General features: G+C 41.2%; 1 protein-coding gene across 1 annotated transcript in view; it reads right to left on the bottom strand.

The window, feature by feature from the left end:
* Positions 1-4,020: 4,020 nt before the first annotated feature.
* The window catches only part of PATL1 (PAT1 homolog 1, processing body mRNA decay factor), a 36,872-nt gene continuing 16,832 nt past the window's right edge, over positions 4,021-24,060 (bottom strand). Inside the window, exons 10-19 of the mRNA XM_030849347.3 lie at positions 17,150-17,330; positions 16,516-16,639; positions 15,948-16,045; positions 15,444-15,503; positions 14,256-14,404; positions 12,442-12,601; positions 8,390-8,545; positions 6,244-6,335; positions 5,999-6,148; positions 4,021-5,681 (exon numbers count right to left, since the gene is read on the bottom strand). Of these exons, the coding sequence (XP_030705207.1) occupies positions 5,660-5,681; positions 5,999-6,148; positions 6,244-6,335; positions 8,390-8,545; positions 12,442-12,601; positions 14,256-14,404; positions 15,444-15,503; positions 15,948-16,045; positions 16,516-16,639; positions 17,150-17,330 (1,192 nt within the window). The 3' untranslated portion in view covers positions 4,021-5,659. The remainder of the gene's footprint in view (positions 5,682-5,998; positions 6,149-6,243; positions 6,336-8,389; positions 8,546-12,441; positions 12,602-14,255; positions 14,405-15,443; positions 15,504-15,947; positions 16,046-16,515; positions 16,640-17,149; positions 17,331-24,060) is intronic.

Below are 24,060 nucleotides of genomic sequence, written 5' to 3'. Positions count from 1 at the left end.
CTAATATAAAAAATGCATTTCAAAATATTGGGATGAAGTGGTGTGGAAGGAAATCTCTTCTTAAATCTCCTGTTCAAGATGCTTAAACCAAAAGGATCATACAGATGCCTGACAGCTGCCTTTCTGTAATTCAGGTCCTTATATATTGCAATTGGCTCCAATAGTTAAAACCTGAATTACCCTTTTTGGACATTACTGAGAGGGAATTATTTAATCTGTCTACTGAAAATGAAGGCATTAAAACCCAATCAAAAGGGTTTGCAGATGTGTCCTTAAATGCTTGTAGCTTCTCAGGTGGCTCTTACATGAAACTTGAGTCCAGGAACAGGAGCCTTCTTGTAGCCAGGACGCTTGATGTGGACCTTGAAACTTTACGGGTTAAATCCTAGTGTTAGCCCTTACCAGCTGGATGGTCTTGCTGATCTCGTTTTGGTACTGTACAGTTGCAGTTGCCCATGCTATTTCAAAAAGTTATAGAGAAGATCTGAACTAGTAAATGCATGTTAGTGTTCTTTTTACACTATAAAAAAACCCTACAGAAATGTAAGGCGATATTGTGGGTTTACCTTTGTTCACTGTTGGATGAACAATAATGACTGGCAAAAAATATTTGGAGATTGAATCTATTAATAGGGGAGCAGTTGAATAAATTATGGCACGCAGTGGAACACCATACAACCATTAAAACAAACATGATACCTCTCTATATACTAACACAGAAAGATATCCACAATGTACTGAGAAAAAAGTAAAAATATCTACCATTCTATCTATGTATGCAATTGCATAGAAAAATCACTTAGAGGACGATATGCCAAACTGTTAGCCATGGTTTTTCCGGGGTGGTGGTGGTGGTGGTGGAATTCTTTTTAGATTGGTAAAATCTAAGCAACTTAGGAGAGATTCTATTCGCAACTGGCAAAGTGCACACATCACTGATTACCTAGCCCCCTTCTAGATGTTTCCCAGCTCTCAGGTCTGATTTAGGTTAATACTGCCTTGGAGAATGAACTCGCCTAAACTGGGGAGCTTAGAGAGTCATGCTGAATAATAAATGACAAGCTCCTTGGAACAGCCTTACGTGCAACATTCACAAAATAAAAGGCAAAGTAGAGGCTGTTATGAGACCTGCAATCTATTCACAACTGTGCCTCTCTTCAAGAAGGTAAATGGTGATTGTAAGATACGGATTCCTCAGATTAAAGACTTGTTGCCTAAAAACCCATAAATAAATTTCTTAAGGATCACAGTATCAATATATTTAAATATAGCTGGGTGAAGGAAAGTATAAGACGCCTTCCAATCTCCCACTTGGACTTTTCACACAATGGTCATTATTGCTCTCCAAAAGTAGATGGTGGAGGGCATCCAGTGACCTCTATCAAATTCAGAAGATCGTCTTGGCCTTCCTGACGACTGACAGGGCAGGTTTGGTGAAAGCTAGCTGACTGGAACTTAGACCAAAATGGATTTGAGCAGATCTTTCTGGAGATGGAGCTGGGATCCATGTATCTTGATTTAGCAGTCAGGAAAAAATGCAATTTCGTGTACATATGGAAGCTTACTGGGAGATATGGCTTGGACTCATCAAAGTGGTTCTTCGACCCCCTCAACTGGTACATCATTTTATTTTTTCACCATGCTGAATGGCATGTGGGATCTTAGTTCCCCAATCAGGGATCGAACCCGTGTCCCCTGCAGTGGAAGCACAGAGTCTTAACCACTGGACAGCCAGGTAAGTCCCTAGTATATCATTTTAAATGTTCAATAGTGGAATACCTGACCACATCTCACAGGATAATTGCCTTGTTTCCACATATTTTTCAGCACATTCATCTGCTACAAAGTCAAATGCACTGGCTCTGAAACCAAGCACAACTAGGTCAGACATTTTTGTCCCACTAGAACTTATTTTCTCACCAGAAAGTAGAGGGTTTACTAATTTTAGCTGTTTTTAGAGAATAACCCCCTTTCGGTTGTAACCGCAATACATGCTCATTGAAGACAATCTGGACAATGGAAAAGCAGGAACAATCAACTACACACAAAATCCTCCACAACCCTTCCCCTTAAAGGCATCCACTGCTCTCTGATCACCCTTGATTGCATTCCTTTCCCATTTTTTTCCCCACACAGATTAAGTCATATACACATATAAACACTATTTATACTTAACATTATATTAAGTATTTTCCCATGTAACTAAGCTCTTCAAAGACAATATTTCCTCTGAGGATATAAGCAATGCATTTTCTCTATAGAAGACTTGGAAAATACTGAAAGCAAAAGAAAGTTCCACGTAATCCCGCCATCTACAGATGGACACCTTCAGCGGTAACTGCAGGGGCATATCCTCCCAATTTTTTTCTCATCATATATACATTTTCTTTAAAAAAGAATTGGATTCAAAGCATATATACTTTCTGCTTTTCCCCCATACTAGATCATGAACACTTTCCATGGTTAAATATTCTAATTGTCCATGACACAGATTATCACTTACTTAGCCATTATTGTGATCTTGGGCATTTAGGCTATTTCAATTTTTCTATTATGAATAATGCTGTGATAAGTTTGAAATAATTAACATGAATTTACTATAAAGAATGACCAACTTTTTTCCACCTCTTTTGAGGAGATATGAGTGAGAGCTAAGGAAATACTAACCATGAGGGCAGCTTAAGGCCAAACTGGGCTACGTGAAGTTTCTTTAAAAAGTCTCATATGCCAGGACTTCCCTGGTGGCACAGTGGTTAAGAATCCACCTGCCAATGCAGGGGACATGGGTTTGATCCCTGGTCCAGGAAGATCCCACATGCCGCGGAGCAACTAAGCCCACGCACCACAACTACTGAGCCTGTGCTCTAGAGCCCGTGAGCCATCATTCCTGAAGCCTGTGAGCCTAGAGCCCGTACTCAGCAACAAGAGAAGCCACCGCAACGAAGAGTAGCCCCCACTCGCTGCAACTAGAGAAAGCCTGCACACGCCAACGAAGACCCAACGCAGCCAAAATTTTTTTTAAAATGTCTCATATGTCTAGAGATGAAGATGAACTGCAGTCCATCTATTGAAATTTATAATTCTGCTTTGTAGTTAAAAGTTGGAGAGGAGGGACTTCCCTGGTGGCACAGTGGTTAGGTTCTACCTGCCAATGCAGGGGACGTGGGTTCGAGCCCTGGTCCAGGAAGATCCCACGTGCCATGGAGCAACTAAGCCTGTGTGCTGCAATTGCTGAGCCTGTGCTCTAGAGCCAGCGAGCCACAACTACTGAACCCCGCGTGCCTAGAGCCCATGCTCCGCAACAAAGAGAAGCCACCACAATGAGAAGCCCGCGCACTGCAATGAAGAGTAGCCTCCGCTCACCACAATTAGAGAAAAGCCCGCACACAGCAATGAAGACCCAACGCAGCCAAAAAGAAACAAACAAACAAATTTATATAAAAGAAAAAGTTGCGGGCAAATGACAATGGTCGAAAGCAGCCTAGGTTTTTTTAAAAAGGCTTTTTGTTTTTTTGATAAATTTATTTATTTATTTTTGCCTGCATTGGGTCTTCGTTGCTGTGCACGGGATTCTTGCTGCAGTGGCTTCCCTTGTTGTGGAACCCGGGCTCTAGGGTGCACGGACTTCAGTAGTTGCAGCACGTCGGCTCAGCAGTTGTGGCCCCTGGGCTGTAGAGCACAGGCTCAGTAGTTGTGGTGCATGGGCTTAGTTGCTCCGCGGCATGTGGGATCTTCCCAGACCAGGGCTCGAACCCACGTCCCCTGCACTGGCAGGCGGACTCTCAACCACTGAGCCACCAGGGAAGTCCTGAAAGCACGCTAGGTTTTTAAAGGAAAGTTATCACGTAAACATAAGATCTTTATGTGTTGTCTCCCTTATGACAAAATAAAAAAGATAAAAAATTAGGTAATAATATCCTTACCAATCCACAACACCAAGAGGTCTATCTAAATATGCTAGAAACACATTAAAAAGCTCAGAAGGAATAAATAGAAATGGAGGCACATTTTTTTTTCAAGTATACAATTTATTTTTATTTACAATACCCTATAAAAATGTAAATTTAGAAACTTTAATTTTTATTAATTAAAACCAAACAAAAAAGATAAAGCACAGAAAAGAAGAAATAATAATCAAGCCTTCACTTGATCGGTTGTGAAGGGAAGGTAGGAAAGGCGCCTAGTGGAAAATGATGGCAGAGGGCAAGCTAGGGAATGTCATGGGGAACAGCTGGTGGGACCTAGGGCCACTGAATGGGAAGAAATGGAGGTGGAGAACAAGGAGAGCTGGATATAACTGAGGACCTTACTGTTGTACATTTATGTGCAAAATGTTAAATCTCATTAAATATCATAACCTGTCCCCCCACTACATTCGAAAAGGCTAGAACAGCAAAATGTGCATCAGGACAGTCATGTGAAATTAATTCAGATTTAATTTTCTTGAGGGCTATAATCACCAGGGATCAAAACCCTTTATCCTGGTTGACTGCTGAATGGGGGAGGGATAAGTGACTAGGGTCACAGCAGGCTTGTCCCTGCTCGCATTCAGACCCAGGCCCCTGGCTGCCTGGGAATGGGACCTGGGTGAGATGAAGCAGCGAGGACGGCAGCTCTGCCCACAGTGTGGAGGAAACTGAAGCGCAGCACAGGCCGGACTTAGCTTCCATGGTTAGGTGTGGAGGTTTCTCCCCATGGCACCAAATAAAAACAGAAACGAGAGGAGTGAAAGCATGGCTTACTGAAGTAGCCTCAGGAAGACAGACTGAGTGTGCGAAAGCTGCACTGTGGAAGCGGGCTCTAGGTTACGGCCATCCTGGGCGACCTTCCATGCACTCGAGGGGACAGGCTCAAGTACACCGCAGTTGTAGCAGGAAAAAGGCTTAACCGTGTGCTGTTTTCACTGAGGTGGACAGAACCAAAGGAAATACAAGTGGGGAGGAGATAAAGAACTTCTCAGCCTAGAGCTGGGCAGCAGCCAATTAAGAGTTCTGGTTTTATTAAACGTGCTCCATACCCTATATTTATATGAAAACAAGTAGAACCCACCAAATTCATTACAAGAGGGACGAGAATCAGATTAAAAATACATCAACTGGTTTGTGGTTAAAGAAGGGTTGTGTCACCTAAATATTTCTCAATCTAAAATTCATTCTTTAAGCATCCTTTGGAGACCACATAAGTGTGTGTATGGGGGGGGTGCGCGCATATATATAGACTTCTACTTAATTGGCTCTCCTACAGTCATATTAATATGGGGCAATGAAAAAAGATTTCAGTAGGATGAGGGAAGGAATCCTTTGGCAAGCTACAATCTACTCTGAACTGGAGTAGTGGTGGTGGGATAAAGGGAGAGATTATATTTGTGTTTCTAGGGCAAAGAAAATGCAAACTTGAGAAGAATTGGGTAAAAGCAGGACATGCAGAATTGTAACACAGGCGGTAAGAAGAGACCAGCAGAAGTGTCGCCCAGCCACATCTCACAGACCAGCGGGGCAACAGCTAGCGTTCAGAGCCAGCCCCCGTGAACAGGGGTCGGTCCCACAAGGCGCTCGGGGACACGCTACCTTCCCCCCCTCACTAAAAACAACACTCCATTGGTGGTGGCAGCAGTGCAGGCGGCAGCCAAAAGGAGGTACAGGACACATGTGGAGATCTTTTATCGTATCCCCTGAACTAGCCTACGGTACAAAGAAAGAGAGAAAGGAAACCTGTATAAATGAGTTAAAACAGAAGTCAGTCATTTGTATCAGAGTTACATCCTTGTATGAACTCTCGTAACAAAACACCTAAGATATTTGTACCCTTCACATTTATTTAACAATGAGGGTTCTGTTGCATCCAATACAGTCTTTTATATCTCGCAGATATTCATGCATTTGACAGAAATCTTTAATCTCTTCCACCAAATGCAGTTTTATGCCCCCCCAGCCTCCTCAACATAACTTCTAAAGTGCCAACTTCAGTGAGATGTGGAACTCTCCTGTTTCCAACTTACTGCAGTTTTGTCTCCAGCAAGTTCAGTTTCTGTCGGTCAACGTAACGAGAAAACAGGGATACTAGATTTGTGGGTATAGAGACTGGCTTGGCCAGGGCTGCCTGGGGAATCCGCAGAAGTTCTCGGGTTGCCAGGAACATCACCTCCGTCCTGAAAGGGAAAATCAAAAATAACAATATAAAAAAAGAATGAAAAGATTACCTAAAAGAACTTAAAATAAGAGAAGAAACACAGTCTAGACTGACCACTGGTTGCTCTGCGTTGATTCTGAAGTGGGGTCTGAGCCCTGCAGGTCTTCCCCCCGGCTCAGCACGAGGAGGAGCAGTGACAGGCCGAACTGCGAGAGGAGACAGAGGGCGTCACACGGCGCTGCACCCAGTCCTCCTGGACCGCTGCTGCGCGGACCGCAGCGCTAGATGGGCAACGGCGCTGGATCAAAAGAACCCCACTGCTGTGCTGCTCTGTGGAATCGGGCCGAGCCGAGAGGCCGTGTCCTTCTCCTGGCACAGCAGCAACAAGCCCCCCCAAAGGAAGCAGGAAGCCCCAGTGTCCAGCGGTCCTCCACACCCCACCCCACCCCGACGGGACAGCCCTCCACACCCCACCCCACCCCGACGGGACAAGACAACTTCTCCTTGCCACGGGCAATGCGGGATTTAGTCCTCCACACCCCACCCCACCCCGACAGGACAAGACAACTTCTCCTTGCCCAGTGTCCAGCAGTCCTCCACACCCCACCCCACCCCGACAGGGCAAGACAACTTCTCCTTGCCCAGTGTCCAGCAGTCCTCCACACCCCACCCCACCCCGACGGGGCAAGACGACTTCTCCTTGCCATGGGCAATGTGGGATTTAGCTTTTCTCCTGTTCACCAGAACAGAAATGGATTAAAAAGGAGAGTTAAATGAAGACAAATTTTGATACAGAAAATTAAAGTTCATAGAATAAAAGACATTAAATAGAATTTGAATTAAGAAAAATGGTGTTAAGACCTGTGAGAAAACATACAAAGAAAGGTAACTGCGATGATCAGGGAATGAAGAGAAAATTTCCTTAAAAAAGGACACACATATCTGGAAATATAAAGGCTTAGACAGGATGTTCAAGTCCTAGGTTAAATGTATGAATCACAGCTATAATGGACCATAAAGAGAAGCTGGGGATATTTTGGGATTCCATCCCCTCCTTTCTGAGTTCACCTCATACAGGATAACCTTGCCTTCCAAAAAAGCTCCCTTCATGTCATTGTCGGAAAAACAACGGGTTACATAACCTTGTCTGACTTCATGCTTTTCTACTGTCTTTATCAAAATTAAAGCTAAGAGACCAAATAACATGGAAGGCACACAACTGACTACCCCAGAACCCCTGTCTTATGCCCCCTGAGGCACCATCACCCTCTCAGCCTCTGAGGTACTCGCGGCCTTTCCGAGCCATGCTTGGCAGGTTTTCAGGTATAAGAAGAAAGAGGCCTTGGGTCTGCTTTTCCCTCTACTGTAACAGACGGCCCTTAGTGAGTGCTCACTGTGTACCAGGCATTATACTGAACCGTTCACGGCTGCTTTCTCTTCTAAGAAACAGGACAACTCTGACACTGACCTCATCACCTCCACATTACAGATCAGGAAAGTGTGGCTCAGCAAAGTGAAATAATGTGTTCAGGGTCCCAGAGCTAGGATGTGGCAGAGAAGGAGTGGAAACCTGCTCTGTCTCAAAGCTCATGTTCTTCTTCTGTATCCAGCTTCCCCTAGGAGTCTCTGGGTCTTTAACCTGATATAGATGAAATATGAAATAGTCTCTTATGACAGAGACCGTTAATTATCTACCTAATACTGTATGCTTTCCTTCTCCTATTAGATCTATTTGTGGTGACAATGGCGTGAACTAAAAGACGTTCTCCAGCCTTCCCTGCAGTTTAGGCATGGCATGTGACTAAGATCTGGCCATTGAGATTAAGTAGAAGTTGGTGGTTAGAGCTCCTGGAAAAGGTCCAAATAAGGAGGACAGACAGCTACTCCACACCTCTTGGCTTTCTAAACACACCTCTCTTCCTGGTGCAAAGTGGAACCTTAAATTCCACAACCATCGTGGACCATTAGAGGTCACAAGCATGGCAGCCACTGCTAAGGATGGCAAAGAAGGGAAACTGAAGGAGCCTGTACCCCTGACACCATGCAGTCACCATACCAGATTTATTCCACATGAGATACAGAATGTTCTATTTTGTTGAAACCACTGTTATTTCTAGTTTTTATCACTATAAGCTTAATGTAAAAGGCTGAAGGAAGCCTTTTTTTTTTTTTTTACAATTGCCACAGCAGTCATTATCTTTACTCATAACTCAAATTTAAACGCCTCTCAAAGTTCAGGGACATAAAAGGGCAAGGCCACCTTGTTCTGGAGCACAGCAGTGAGGTGAGGATTGGAGGGTGCTGGTGCAGCTGCACTCTGAGGTAGGTTCATTAGCTGTTGCAGAAGGCTGGTGACAGTCACTGATGGAAGATGATAGAGGAGAAGAGAGAAGGGACTCAATAAGCATGGCAGCACCTACCAAAAAAAAAAAAAAAAGGCATCACATCTCGGCAACTGTTACTTCAGTCACACCCCATCAGTGGGCACGGATGGAAGGATGCTCAGTTGTATATTCAACTTCCCGAGGCAAGATTTAACCAAAAAGGGCTGACAAGCCTAGCAGATACTACCAGCATCTTAACAGCGGATTCTATGGTAGCTACTGAGAACTTTTTCAATTCAACTTGTAAAGGAAACAGCATTACTTGTGTGAACCAAGGGTGTAAACATCCCTTCTCAAATCCATAGCAAGATTCACGATAAACGTCAGTATTCCCTCCGCAAACAGTTAGATGCTTCAACACATTCAGATGTGTTCCAGGCGTGTGAGGTAAAAACAAATAGTAAACAGGACAGACCCTCAGGGGTCTAAGGCATAGAGGAGAAGCCATGAGTAAACTGGCAACTTTAATGCATTGTGAGAGGGACTCTAACACAGGTAAAATTCTCAGTGCTACAGAGTTATCGAGAAGTATTTTCAGAGTTAACTGTACCTTGTTTTATCTTTTTATAAAAGCTGAATGAGGAAATGATTAATCAATTTTTATAGATTATTAGAGAAGCTAAGTGATCAGAAACTCAGTGTTCGGTTACAAAGCTAGGAGCTGGAACCAGACTCCAAGGCTGCTGGATTCCAGCCTGCTGGTCCACTCATTCCGTTTTGCCTTAAGGCCCGGACTGGGAAGTTAAAATACAGAGCTACTGGTATAACTAGGTTATGACACTTGAAAGGAAATTGAGGGTGCTTCCAGCACTCAATGCCCATGGCATAAAAAGTGATGGCTGGTTCTACTTTAAACAGCATCCAAGGATGCAGAAAACTCCTTTTCATGATCTACTACTCTAAATAAACAGAGCTTTAAAAATGAAACCATTCTTAAACATACACAAAAGTACAAAGACCAGTATAGTGAAGTCCACATACCCATAACCTAACTTCAACAACAATTCAATCAACAACAGGTTGCCAACCTTATTAAATCTATATTTAAGATATAGATTCCCATATAAGATCATTCCATCCATAAATACTTCAATTGGCATCGCTAACAAAATCTCTCACAATATTATCACACCTAACAAAGTTTAATTCCTTAATTATCATCCAATATTTATTCCAAATTCAGTCTGTCCAACTGTCTCGAAAATGTCTTTTAACAGCTGATTTATTCTTTTTTTTTTTTTTTTAAATGCCATCAGTTAATATAGTCCAACACAGCAAAGGCTTTCCTCAATGCTTTGGCCAATATGGTACATGCCCATCCTAGCTTGATGGACATTCAGTCTAGGACCAGCAATGTGAATTATTATTTTTATTTTTAAAATATTTATCTATTTGGTTGCGCTGGGTCTTAGTTACAGCATGCGGGATGGTTAGCTGCAGCATGCGGGATGGTTAGCGGCAGCATGCGAACTCTTAGTTGCAGCATGTGGGACCTAGTTCCCTGAGCAGAGATCGAACCCAGGCTCCCTGCATTGGGAGAGTGGAGTCTTAACCACTGGACCATCAGGGAAGTCCCAGTAGCTGATTTATTTTAATCATGATTCAAATAAATCCACACATTGCATTCGGCTGGTAAGGCTTTTAAAATCTGTTAATAGCTCCTTTGTCACTGTCCATCTCCTTTTCTCATGCCATTTATTTGTTGAAGAAACTGGGTCATTTGTCCCATAGTTTGGATCTGGCTAATTGCACCCCTGTGGTGTCACTTAACAGGTTTCACCATCCTCTGTTTTTCCCCATAAAAACTGATAATTAGAGGTTCGATTCAATTCAAGTTCAATGGAGGGGTCAGGGTGGTGCATGGCAAGAAAACTTCATGGAGAGAGCTGTGTGTTTTCTACTGCATCACATCAAGATGCACATAGTGTCCGGTTGTCCCCCTTAGTGGTGTTAACAGTCAACACTGGGGGACTTCCCTGGTGGCACAGTGGTTGAGAATCACCTGCCAATGCAGGGGACACGGGTTCGAGTCCTGGTCCAGGAAGATCCCACATGAGGCGGAGCAGCTAAGCCCGTGCGCCACAACTACTGAGCCTGCGCTCTAGCGCCCGCGAGCCACAACTACTGAGCCCACATGCCACAACTACTGAAGCCCGCGTGCCTAGAGCCCGTGCTTCGCGACAAGAGAAGCCACTGCGATGGGAAGCCCGTGCACCGCAATGAGGAGTAGCCCCCACTCGCTGCAACTAGAGAAAGCCCGCGCGCAGCAATGAAGACCCAACGCAGCCATAAATACATACATACATACATAAATAAAACCAAAAACAGTCATCAGTGGGTTCAGGTGTCGCCAGGCTGCTCCAACCACCGTAAAGGTCCCCATCCACCTTTTACCTAATGCTTTTGTAGCACCAGTAATGGTTGCTGCCTAGATTGATTGCTTTTCCATTAGGAGCTGTAAAACTGCAATTTTCTAGTTTTATCATTTCTTTTGAATTTATTAGCTGATATACCTTCTATAAAGAAGAACTTTTCTATTATCACTCTCTGGTCACCATGACATTTGGTTGTAATGCGGCAGGATAAATGCTTCTTTTCCTTTATTTACCATCTTTCAGAATAATGAGTTGATAGCCTAGCAATCTCTGAAGGTGATTAGTATATTTTTTCACACCATTGTGAACTCATTAAATTAAATATATTTGATTTACTTCAATCCACTCCTATAACTTTTCTTTCTGATGCAAATGATCCCATTTTGGCCAAAAGGAGACCCCTTCAAAGTGGTCTGTGCATCTTCTACACAGGACCCTAGCAATCGTTTAGCTTCCATGCTTTCTGATACAAGATATTCCAGAATTATCTCGTACATTTTATGCCTCAGGACCTGGAACACGCTATTACTTCAAAAAAATGGTGTTTAGAGATGTGGTCTATTACTCTTTAACGCATACAGGTAAAAACTTAGCCTCTACACTTAACCAAGTTTTCCTCACTAGCAGATAAGCTCTACCAAAGCAGGCATCTTTGGATTCCTAACTCTCAGCACCTAGAACTAGGTGCTATATTTCTAGGACCTAAATGTGCCTGGTACATAGAAGTATTCAATAAATATTTGCTGAATGAAGAAATTCTTTCAATCCTATTATCATTTCAGAAGGAATAATTTTCACATCTTTCAGGTTCACGCTCATAAATTCTATTATTCTGAATCTCACATTGAGTAATACTAGCTAGCCCTTTGTGCTAACCTTATCAATTCCTTGTTTTGAAATTCTAAGACTATTTTAAATTGTGCTAATCTTTCAAGTATTACAACATGCATAAGCAGAGAGCAATTCTTACCAAGAGTTAACTTATCAACTTGATAATCATGTTTCAAATTCCAGCCCAGTCTAGGTTAGATAAAATTATTTAAAAGCACTGGCCCAATTCCTGTGGGACACCATTCAACTAAGTCTACAGGTCAATGTTAGCTACTAATAACAGCCCAATGAATGATACTTTATATCCAACAAAGTAACCAAGATCATAAGTTGCAAATTTAGTGAGCATCAGATTCAGCTGGGGATGTTGTTATAAACCCAGAAGCCCTGATCGTCTCTCTGTAAATTCTGATTCAGCAAGATTGGCGTAGGGCTGAATTATCTGCTTCCCAAGCAATTCTGATACAGACCACAGCTTTTACAACTACTTCCAAGTAAGACAGAATTACTGCTTTCCTCCTGTTTAGGAACATGGTCTGTTGGATAAAAAGTGACATTAAAAATACAGGCCTGGAGTAAAGTTTTTGCCTTAAATAATCATATCACTCTGCCAAAGATAAAAGAGTACAAAAGGGAAAAGGAGACAAAAAGAAATCTGGATTCTAGAAATCTTTTCAACTATGAAGACCCAAAGGAAAGATGTCCCACACATGGCGGATCACCTCATCTTGTGCATCCTTCTTGATAAGGAAAGGGAGGTTCCTGGCTGTTGTCATGAGAATGTCAGCTGCTTGCTCTGTGGAGAGGAAAGGAAGAATACGGGCAACCATTCTCTTCCCTTTTCTGATGCACATGATCTGTACAAAGTGGTCATCACTGGGCCTGCAGGGAAAGAAGAATGCTAACTTAGGCCAGCAAGAATAATGTAAAAAATCCCTTTTTTCCTCTTACATGTTACTGAGTAAATACACTGCATTTATTTTCACTCTACAATTATCTGTACTACAAAATAGAATTACTTCTCCAACTCTCAACCAAATAATAAAAAGTAATTCTTCGGGGCTTCCCTGATGGCGCAGTGGTTAAGAAGCCGCCTGACAATGCAGGGGACATGGGCTCGAGCCCTGCTCCGGGAAGATCCCACATGCCACGGAGTACCTGAGCCCGCGCGCCACAACTACTGAAGCCTGCACGCCTAGAGCCCATGCTCTGCAACAAGAGAAGCCACCGCAATGAGAAGCCCGCGCACTGCAACAGAGAGTAGCCCTGCTCGCTGCAACTAGAGAAAGCCCACACGCAGCAACGAAGACCCAAATGCAGCCAAAACTAAATAAATAAAGAAGCTACTGTGGAGTTTTGGTATAGTCTCAAAGAATAATAAAAAAAAAAAGTGATTCTTCGTTTCATAAATACTGAAAATCATCATTTCAAAAACTGTTATGTTAAAGAATTGATCAAACTATTTGCATTAATTTCCTTTATTAACTTTTAAGTAACTATACAAATGACATGGGTAAAACAGCAAAATCTGAAAATATATATAAGAAAAAAGGAATAAAATATTCATAATCTCAGAGATAATTTATTAGTGTTATCATTTTGAAGACATTTTTGCTGTCTATTGTATATTTTTATCTTTCATTTAAAAGAAAGGGTCCATGTAATTTATATGGCTTTGTTACTTGACTTTTTTCACTCAACAACTTCTTGTAAACACTCTTCTACGGCAATAAATAATACTTTAACTACATACATTTTAATGGCTGCATAACAGTCAAATCTATGGATAAACCCAAACTTATTCAACCAGTTCCCTGTCAGCCCGACTCCAGAAAAGGTGTGCCGAAAAGAAGGTCCTTTTTTGAAGTTCTGTTTTGCGTATGTCCTGGCTTAGAAGAATCATCAATTCTCTTGAACGGGCAAAGAGAAAGGGAGTGATTAGGAGACACAGTCCTCTCGCATTCATCAAATAAATATTGTGATTTATAGAACATTTACCATTAGCAAGATTCTGTTCCAGATACTGGGTGGGAGAGAGATGAGAGAGATATAGAGAAGTTATATTAAGGAGCTTAGTCTCCACTGGAAAACCAACTGGTTTCCATAGCAAATAAGTATTGTATGGAAATCCCAAGGAAGTGTAAGTGTTATAATACTTTCCCTCCTAGTAGGAAAGAAAATACATAAAGATCACAACGTTGAACATTAGTAAGCATAAACCAGATGCAATCTGTAAGCTCAACAACACAAGCTAAATAATGCTCCCCACTGTATCTCCAGTGCCCAGCACAGTTCCTAGCAGATACCTGAATAGGTACTTGCTGAAAAAAATGAATTCAGAATAAACAGATTTTTTTCCTGGCTGGAAAGAATTATGAAATATTTTATATGACGTGGCATTTGAGGCCAAAGGGAAGACTTTGAGCTTACTGAGATGGTAAGGAAGGATATCCAAAGGGTAGAACGTATAAAGTTCAATGTAGCAGAGGAAGGAGTCTAGCTAGTCTATGTTTTTACCAAAGTACACTACTCTTACCTCTCCTGTCCAGGCAATTTCCCCCTTAAGTTGTCATACATGCTACAAATTTTGTGCTTTCTTTCATCCATCAGGGCAGGTCGCTCTTCTTCCAGACTTAGGAGGTAACGCCTTTCATAATCCTCCACATCAAGGAGTAAACTATAGGTCTAAGTGAGAGACAAAGCAGGCCTCAGCAAGCTCAGAGTATTAGATAAACAACTTCACAGTTTAGGAATACCAGATAAAGACAAAAGAGTGAGAGCGCATTGTAATAAGATTGAGAGGGAAAAAGTGCTCTTTTAAACCCAGAAAAACATAGTGGAATAACTTAAAAAATTCTTTGAACATCATTCCCTGTACCTCCTTGACCTCTAATCCAGAAGGCAGACAGTGAAAATGATTACACACTTTCCAAATTCTCCAGCAGCGGCAACAGCACTGTAAGATAAACAACGTGTACCACTGCTCCAAGTAATGCCTTATGTTAATAAAAACGGTCACAGCTAATTTTACTACTGGGTGCCAGGCATATTGCTCTAAACACTTTGCAAGTCCTCATTTACTGAATACTAACTCACCACAGCCCAGTGAGAAACAGACTCTTATAGTTTTCATTTTTAAAGATAAAGAAACTGAGGACAGCATAGAAAGGTTAAATAACTTGCCTCAAGTCACAGCTCTGAGAAATGGAAAAGACATGATTTGTAGACTGTTTCCAGGGTCTGTGCTCCTAACCCCTATGCTCTATGCCTTGCAATATGTATTTATGCTTTAACACAAACTGCTTATATATTACCTGATTGTCCTTCGAACCCAGGACAGTGCCCAGCACCCAGAGAATGTCCAATAAATATATGTGAGCTGACTAAATAGATCTGAATTAATTCATAGGCAGAACAGTGTAATTTTTATTCTCATTTTCTTAGGAAGATGACCTGCCCCAAAACATTCACAGTTGTTAACTGAACAAGCTTGGACAAAAAACCCAGGACTTCCAATTGCAGTGTTCTTTTCATGAGACCATAGGTGAGGTATGCCACATTCCTTTCTAGCGTGCCCTGCACACAATAGGCACTTTACACAAATATATCCATTAATTAAAATCATGCAACACTAACTGATGGTTTACTTTCCCATTGTTGAGTACACATACATTTAATAGTTCCTTATTTGAAACTAACTACAGTAACAAATTCTAAAACTTACCTTCTCAATTATGACAAGGGTTTTTCGTCTTTTGTCCCGAACCTGTTTTTCTTTTGTCTCCTAAAAAGAGACAAGACTCCTCAATGTGAACTCTTTACCCATGTTAAAAATAACTTACTGGCACATAGGTAATTCCATTTGTAACAATACTTTGAGAATACTGACTCTTTGAAAGTTAATACTCTAAAACAAAACTAATGTGGACAAAGGTCATAGAGTTGACTGAATCAACCCACACATAAACTGAACACACAGATAGGCAAGAGGTAGTTGCACAATGCAGTGGAAGATGAGGATATCATAGGAAAATCTTAAAACACAGAGAAAATCATAGTTTTAAAAACTGGAGTCAATAGCTGATGCTGCCTGCAGCCAGACTGACCTAGTTCAAAGGCTCCTGCCACCCCGGTCCCGCCTGGCTGCCTTAGGATTCCAATCCACTGACCCCCAAAGAAGTGGTGATGACCCAGACTTTTTTAAACACACAATTCTACAGACACTTACATCATCCTCACTCCGAGATGTCACAACAGCATCAATCATTTTTCGGGGATTATTCACACTAGAGACAGTAAGCTTTCCCAAAGAGCCCTCAAACTGCACTGCAGGGACAAAAAATTTCCAACAAATAAAAACTCAGAAATGCAGGCAGACAGCTTTCAAAGAAGATCTTTATATTCTCTATTCTTTACACAGAGCCTAACAATTTACTACAAAAATCTATGTATTATCTAAAGCAATCTCTTATCAACATCTATCCTTTCCCATTTTTTGGGTTGTAATAATAAATAAAACTCTGAAGTATTTCCCCCTTATCTATTTTATGGATACTAGAAATTATAACAGGTTTTAAAAAGTCATGGAATCTCAAGTAGAAAAGGATCTAAAAGGCCATGTGTCAAACCATTCACTCCATGCTTGAATAAGGCTGACCTGTGCATTTGTCAAGGACAATGATACTTTACACATCAGTTTCACACATCTCTATCCAATCATCTTTACAGTTATTTTTATTCTATCCTATCAGCAGCACCACATCTCTCCATTATGGCTGTGGGGATAAGGACCTCACCTGGCTTATAGGCGTGCTCCAGTTTGGCCACCTGAGGGGTAATGAGCTTGGTGCGCTCCTTTTTTGGGCCATCACCTTGCACTTCTTCAGCAGCTGACAGTTTCTCCAGTTTTTCAAAATAATTCTACCACATGAGAAGATGATTTCAGTTGCAACAAGCACAGAATATGGTCTCTCTTTATCATGAAATAATTAACTTATACTAGTGGTAACAACACTACTTGTACTCTATAAATATATTGATCTTTAATTTTTGTTAGATTGCTATGAATTTACTTTATCAAAAAATCCCAGCCTTCAAAATAATCATCAATGGAAATATCTTTAAAGTTAGACTGCCAATATTCTTCATTGAAAGAACCAGATTATTGATGCCGAAAAGATTTGAAAATATTGGTCTGAGAGCCTCCGTAGGTAAGAAATAAAAGGCATTTATGCAAACCTTTGAGTGAATAGTGGGACAGGTTCTTCAGCTTGAAAAGAGGACAGAATTTGCTTAGTCAATTCTTACCCACTTGAAGACTACCTCAAAAGAAAATTCTATCAATATTTAATTCTACCAATATTTAAATGAGTACCTTCACCAGGGTAAGGGACTAAACTATTATCCTCAAAACTAGCACAGAGTACTTACCTGGTAATAAAAATCATCCAGGTAGGGATCAGTGCTTTGCAGCTGCACCATCTGGATTTTAGAGACCCAATCCTTTTCTCGCTGCAACATGAGATTGGCATATGGATCCTTTCGGAGATGATCCTGATGACTGCTCCGGTGACTTCCTCTATCTCCTGCGCCATTGAGATTCCGATGCTGACTGAAAAACAAATACATGCCACATTCACTCCAAGCGGATACATGAATTATGCCTTGTAACAGCACTGCAGTAAACCAGGCCAACTGAAAAAAAGGTTCCCCTTTGCTTCTGTTAAAAGAGGAGTGAAAAAGAATCGAATCTTAACAGAATTTGAAAGGAAAGAGCTGTGCAACACATAATTAAGGAGATAAAACTAAGATCCAAGTGCCTTACCATAAGCTAAGCACTTTCGCCTATGGACTTTTGTACAAGCCCCACAATAACCCTACGAGGTAATAAGGTAGATTTATTTTCTCCACGTAAGACAACAAGCCGAGGCCAAAGGAGATCAAGTAGCTAGCCTAAAGCAGGATACCAGGCAGCAGAGTGAGAGATTGTGAACACATGCCAATTTGACCCCAAGTCTATATACTTTTAAAAAAACTTGATGAAAATCATGACATACTTCAAACATATAGAAAAGCCCAGCAAATACTATTAAAAAAAATCCATTTACTCACCATCTAGACTTAATGAAAAAAAAATTGTTTGGTCAAATTTGCTTCAGACTTTTAAAAAGTAATATTAAAGTAATACAGTGTGACATTTACAGTTGAAGGCCCACCTATACCCTCCAGATCACGGTTTCCACCTTCCCTTCCTTCCTATAGGAACCACTATCCTGACTTTGTTATGCAACCTCCATGAAATGTTTTTATACTTTTATTACTTGTACATCTACTTTTAAATATTATACAGTGTTATTCCATTTTACATAACTGGTACTAGACATACAGTTCTGCTCCTTGTTTCTTATTCAACATTATGCCTTTCATATTTATCCATGTTGATGATAACATACACAGGCATATACTGAAAAGCAGAACTGCTAGGATGCAGCGTATCCACATTATCAATCTTATTATTTATTGCCAAATTCTCTCTCAAAAGGCTGTGCGTGCCATTCCTGCCGACAATGACAGTTGAGACACTTCACGTTTTGCCTGAGGATATAAAATGGTTATCTAATTTGCATTCTTCTGATTACAAGTGAATCTGAAAAATCTTTTCACTTTTCTGAGCCATGTACGTTTCCTCTATTGAAATTACATGCTTGTGTCTGATGCCTTTTGTTACACAGAAGTTTAACATATTTTTGAAATTTTATTAAGATACTTTTAAACTCTTTGGTAAGCGATAACTGACATACAAAGAGCTGCACACATTTAATGTGTACAAGCCGGTGAGTTTGGACACATGCAAACACTTGTGTTATCATCACCATAAACAAAGTAACGGACACATCCAACACCTACTCCTCGTGTCCCTTTCTTTCTCTTTTTTTGGTGGTGGTAAGAACACTTAACATGAGATCTACACTCTTAAATTCTGAAGTACATAATACCATAATGTTAACTGCAGGCACAAGAAGTTTCATATTTTAACAGTCTAATGTATTAATCTTTTCCTTTATGGTTTGTACTTTTTGTGTCTTAAGAGTCCATATTGGTTTTTTTCCCCCTGAAAAAAATATTCTGGAATTTTTTTGAAAGAAAAAATAAATTACACACAAAGAACCATAAAATGAAAGGTTGAAAAAACCCCTCAAAATTATGTTTAATTCTCTTATTTTATATATAAGAATGGTGATAGAACGTAAGCTCCATGAAGGCAAGGGTTTGATATGTCTTGTTCTTCTTTCAATCCCCAAAACTGACTACAGTGCCTGGTACACAGCTGAGGTCACATATATAAATATATATTTGAATGAGGATTAAACAGAGGCAAAGATAAAGAGTGACTGCTGGCTTTACGTAAGACCCAAATGTAATGCTAGAGACTATATTCAAGATTATGTCTGAGCTGAGATGGTCAACAAAAGGTAGTTAAAAGTATGGTAAGAACTTGGTAAGCAGTGAATATAAAATGTTGATTCCGCACCCCCCAGATCTAAATTGTACTTCAGAATTATAGTAACTTGGAAATAAGTTGATAAGCTCTTGTCATTTATAGCTTGTGCATTGGTATGCAGGCAGGTATTAAATCTAATAACGTAATTTAAAGTTCAGGGCTCCGGTTTTTGGAAGGTGGAAATGGATGGAGGACACTCTCTCTTGTGAGAGCACCGGAATCACAACTAACTGCTGAACAATCATCGACAGGAAGACACTGGAACTCACCAAAAAAGATATCCCGTGTCCAAAGACAAAGGAGAAGCTGCAGTGACACGGTAGGAGGGGTGCAATCACAATCAAATCAAATCAAACCCACAACTGCTGGGTGGCTGACTCACAAACTGGAGAACACTTATACCACAGAAGTCCACCCACTGGAGTGAAGGTTCTGAGCCCCACGTCAGGCTTCCCGACCTGGGGGTCTGGCAACGGCAGGGGGAATTCCCAGAGAATCAGACTTGGAAGGGTAGCGGGATTTGATTGCAGGACTTCAACAGGACTGGGGGAAATAGAGACTCCACTCTTGGAGGGCACACACAAAGTAGTGTGCGCATCAGAACCCAGGGGAAGGAGCAGTGATGCCACAGGAGACTGAACCAGACCTACCTGCTAGTGTTGGAGGGTCTCCTGCAGAGAGGCTGGGGGTGGCTGTGGCTCACCGTGGGGACAAGGACACTGGCAGCAGAAGTTCTGGGAAGTACTCCTTGGCGTGAGCCCTCCCAGAGTCCACCATTAGTCCCACCAAAGAGTGGGTAGGCTCCAGTGCTGGGTCGCCTCAAGCCAAACAACCAACAGGGAGGGAACCCAGCCCCACCCATCAGCAGACAAGTGGATTAAAGTTTTACTGAGCTCTGCCCACCAACACAACAGCCAGCTCTACCCACCACCAGTCCCTCCCATCAGGAAGCTTGCACAAGCCTCTCAGATAGCCTCATCCACCAGAGGGCAGACAGCAGAAGCAAGAAGAACTACAGTTCTGCAGCCTGTGGAAGGAAAACCACGTTCACAGAAAGACAAAGGCAGACGACGTGGTACCAGATGAAGGAACAAGATAAAACCCCAGAAAAACAACTAAATGAAGTGGAGATAGGCAACCTTCCAGAAAAAGAATTCAGAATAATGATAGTGAAGATGATCCAGGACCTCGGAAAAAGGATGGAGGCAAAGATTGAGAAGATGCAAGAAATGTTTAACACAGACCTAGAAGCATTAAAGAACAAATACCTGGAAGAATTAAAGAACAAACAAACAGACATGAACAATACAATAACTGAAATGAAAAATACAACGGAAGGAATCAATAGCAGAATAACTGAGGCAGAAGAAAGGATAAGTGACCTGGAACCCAGAATGGTGGAATTCACTGCCGTGGAACAGAATAAAGAAAAAAGAATGAAAAGAAATGAAGACAGCCTAAGAGACCTCTAGGACAACATTAAATGAACCAACAATTGCATTAGGGGTCCCAGAAGAAGAGAGAGAGAAAGGATCCGAGATGAAGAGATTATTTCAAGAGATTATAGTCAAAAACGTCCCTAGGGCTTCCCCGGTGGCGCAGTGGTTGAGAGTCCGCCTGCCGATGCAGGGGACACGGGTTTGTGCCCCGGTCCGGGAAGATCCCACATGCCACGGAGCGGCTGGGCCCTTGAGCCATGGCCGCTGAGCCTGTGCGTCCGGAGCCTGTTGCTCCACAACGGGAGAGGCCACAGCAGTGAGATGCCCGCATACCGCAAACAAAACAAAACAAAACAAACAAACAAACAAAAAACACGTCCCTAACATGGGAAAGGAAACAGCCACCCAAGTCCAGGAAGCACAGAGTCCCAGGCAGGATAAACTCAAGGAGGAACATGCCAAGACACATAGTAATCAAATTGACAAAAATTAAAGAAAAATTATTGAAAGCAACAAGGGAAAAATGACAAATAACATACAAGGGAACTCCCATAAGGTTACCAGCTGATTTCTCAGCAGAAACTCTACAAGCCAGAAGAGAGTGGCCCGATATATTTCAAGTGATGAAAGAGAAGAACCTACAACCAAGATTACTCTACCCAGCAAGGATTTCATTCAGATTCAATGGAGAAATCAAAAGCTTTACAGACAAGGAAAAGCTAAAAGAATTCAACACCACCAAACCAGCTCTACAACAAATGCTAAAGGAATTTCTCTAAGTGGGAAACACAAGAGAAGAAAAGGACCTACAAAAACAAACCCATAACAATTAAGAAAATGGTAACAGGAACATACATATCAATAATTACCTTAAACGTGAATGGATTACATGCTCCAACCAAAAGACACAGGCTCGCTGAACGGATACAAAAACAAGACCCATATATATGCTGTCTACAAGAGACCCACTTCAGACCTAGGGACACATACAGACTGAAAGTGAGGGGATGGAAAAAAGATATTCCATGCAAATGGAAATCAAAAGAAAGCTGGAGTAGCAATACTCATGTCAGATAAAATAGACTTTAAAATAAAGAATGTTACAAAAGAGAAGGACACTACATACTGATCAAGGGATCAATCCAAGAAGAAGATGTATCAATTATAAATATATATGCACCCAACATAGGAGCACCTCAATACATAAGGCAAATGCTAACAGCTATAAAAGAGGAAATTGACAGTAACACAATAGTGGGGGACTTTAACACCTCAATTACACCAATGGACAGACCATCCAGACAGAAAATTAATAAGGAAACACAAGCTTTAAATGACACAACAGACCAGATAGATTTAATTGATATTTATAGGACAATCCATCCCAAAACGGCAGATTACACTTTCTTCTCAATGCACATGGAACAATATCCAGGATAGATCACATCTTGGGTCACAACTCAAGCCTCAGTTAATTTAAGAAAATTGAAATCATATCAAACATCTTTTCCGACCACAACCCTATGATATTAGAAATCAATTACAAGGAAAAAAACATAAAAAACGCAAACTTCTGGAGGCTAAACAATACATTACTAAATAACCAAGAGATCACTAAAGAAATCAAAGAGGAAATAAAAAAATACCTAAAGACAAATTACAGCGAAAACACGACAATCCAAAACCTATGGGATGCAGCAAAAGCAGTTCTAATAGGGAAGATTATAGCAATACAATAAGCCTACCTCAAGAAACAAGAAAAATCTCAAATAAACAATCTAACCTTACACCTAAAGGAACTAGAGAAAGAAGAACAAACAAAACCCAAAGTTAGCAGAAGGAAAGAAATCATAAAGATCACAGCAGAAATAAATGAAATAGAAACAAAGAAAACAGTAGCAAAGATCAATAAAAACGAAAAGCTGGTTCTTTGAGAAGGTAAACAAAATTGACAAACTTTTAGCCAGACTCATCAAGCAAAAGAGGGAGAGGGCTCAATAAAATCAGAAATGAAAAAGGAGAAGTTACAGCAGACACTGCAGAAATATAAAGCATCATAAGAGACTACTACAAGCAACTCTATGGACAACCTGGAAGAAATGGACAAATCCTTAGAAAGGTATAACCTTCCAAGACTGAACGAGGAAGAAATAGAAAACATCAACAGACCAATCACAAGTAATGAAATTGAAACTGTGTTTAAAAATCTTGCAACAGGGCTTCCCTGGTGGCGCAGTGGTTGAGAGTCCGCCTGCCGATGCAGGGGACACGGGTTTGTGCCCCGGTCCGGGAAGATCCCACATGCCGCGGAGCGGCTGGGCCCGTGAGCCATGGCCACTGAGCCTGTGTGTCCGCAGCCTGTGCTCCGCAACGGGAGAGGCCACAACAGTGAGAAGTCCGCGTACCGCAAAAAAAAAAAAAAAAAAAAAATTCCAACAAACAAAAATCCAGGACCGGATGGCTTCACAGGTGAATTCTATCAAACATTTAGAGAACAGTTAATACACATCCTTCTCAAACTCTTCAAAAAAACTGCAGAGGAAGGAACACTCCCAAACTCATTCTATGAGGCCACCATCACCCTGATACCGAAACCAAAGATACTAAAAAAAAAGAAAATTACAGACCAATATCACTCATGAATATAGATGCAAAAATCCTCAACAAAATACTAGCAAACAGAATCCAACAACACATTAAAAGGATCATACACCATGATCAAGTGGGATTTATCCCAGGGATGCAGGATTCTTCAATGTACGCAAAACAAGCAATGTGATGCACCATATTAACAAACTGAAGAATAAAAACCATATGATCATCTCAATAGATGCAGAAAAAGCGTTTGACAAAATTCAACACTCATTTATGATAAAAAGTCTCCAGAAAGTGGGCACAGAAGGAACCTACCCCAACATAATAAAAGCCATATACGACTAACCCACAGCAAACATCATTCTCAATGGCGAAAATCTGAAAGCATTTCCTCTAAGATCAGGAACAAGACAAGGATATCCACTCTCGCCACTATTATTCATCACAGTATTGGAAGTCCTAGCCACAGCAATCAGGGAAGAAAAAGAAATAAAAGGAAATTGGAAAAGAAAAAGTAAAACCATCCCGTCCCTGGTGCCAACGACATGATACTATACGTAGAAAATCCTAAAGACGCTACCAGAAAACTACTAGAACTAATCAATGAATTTGGTAAGGTTGCAGGATACAAAATTAATGCACAGAAACCTCCTGCATTCCTACACACTAACAATGGAAGATCAGAAAGAGAAATTAAGGAAACAATCCCATTTACCATCCCACAAAAAGAATAAAATGCCTAGGAATAAACCTACCTAAGGAGGTAAAAGACCTGTACTCAGAAAACTGTAAGACACTGATGAAAG

The sequence above is a fragment of the Globicephala melas genome, chromosome 8 (genome assembly GCF_963455315.2).
Source record: "Globicephala melas chromosome 8, mGloMel1.2, whole genome shotgun sequence".
Lineage (NCBI taxonomy): Eukaryota > Metazoa > Chordata > Mammalia > Artiodactyla > Delphinidae > Globicephala > Globicephala melas.
Note: the sequence above shows the minus strand (reverse complement) of the source record. Positions and strands in the feature narration are given on the sequence as shown.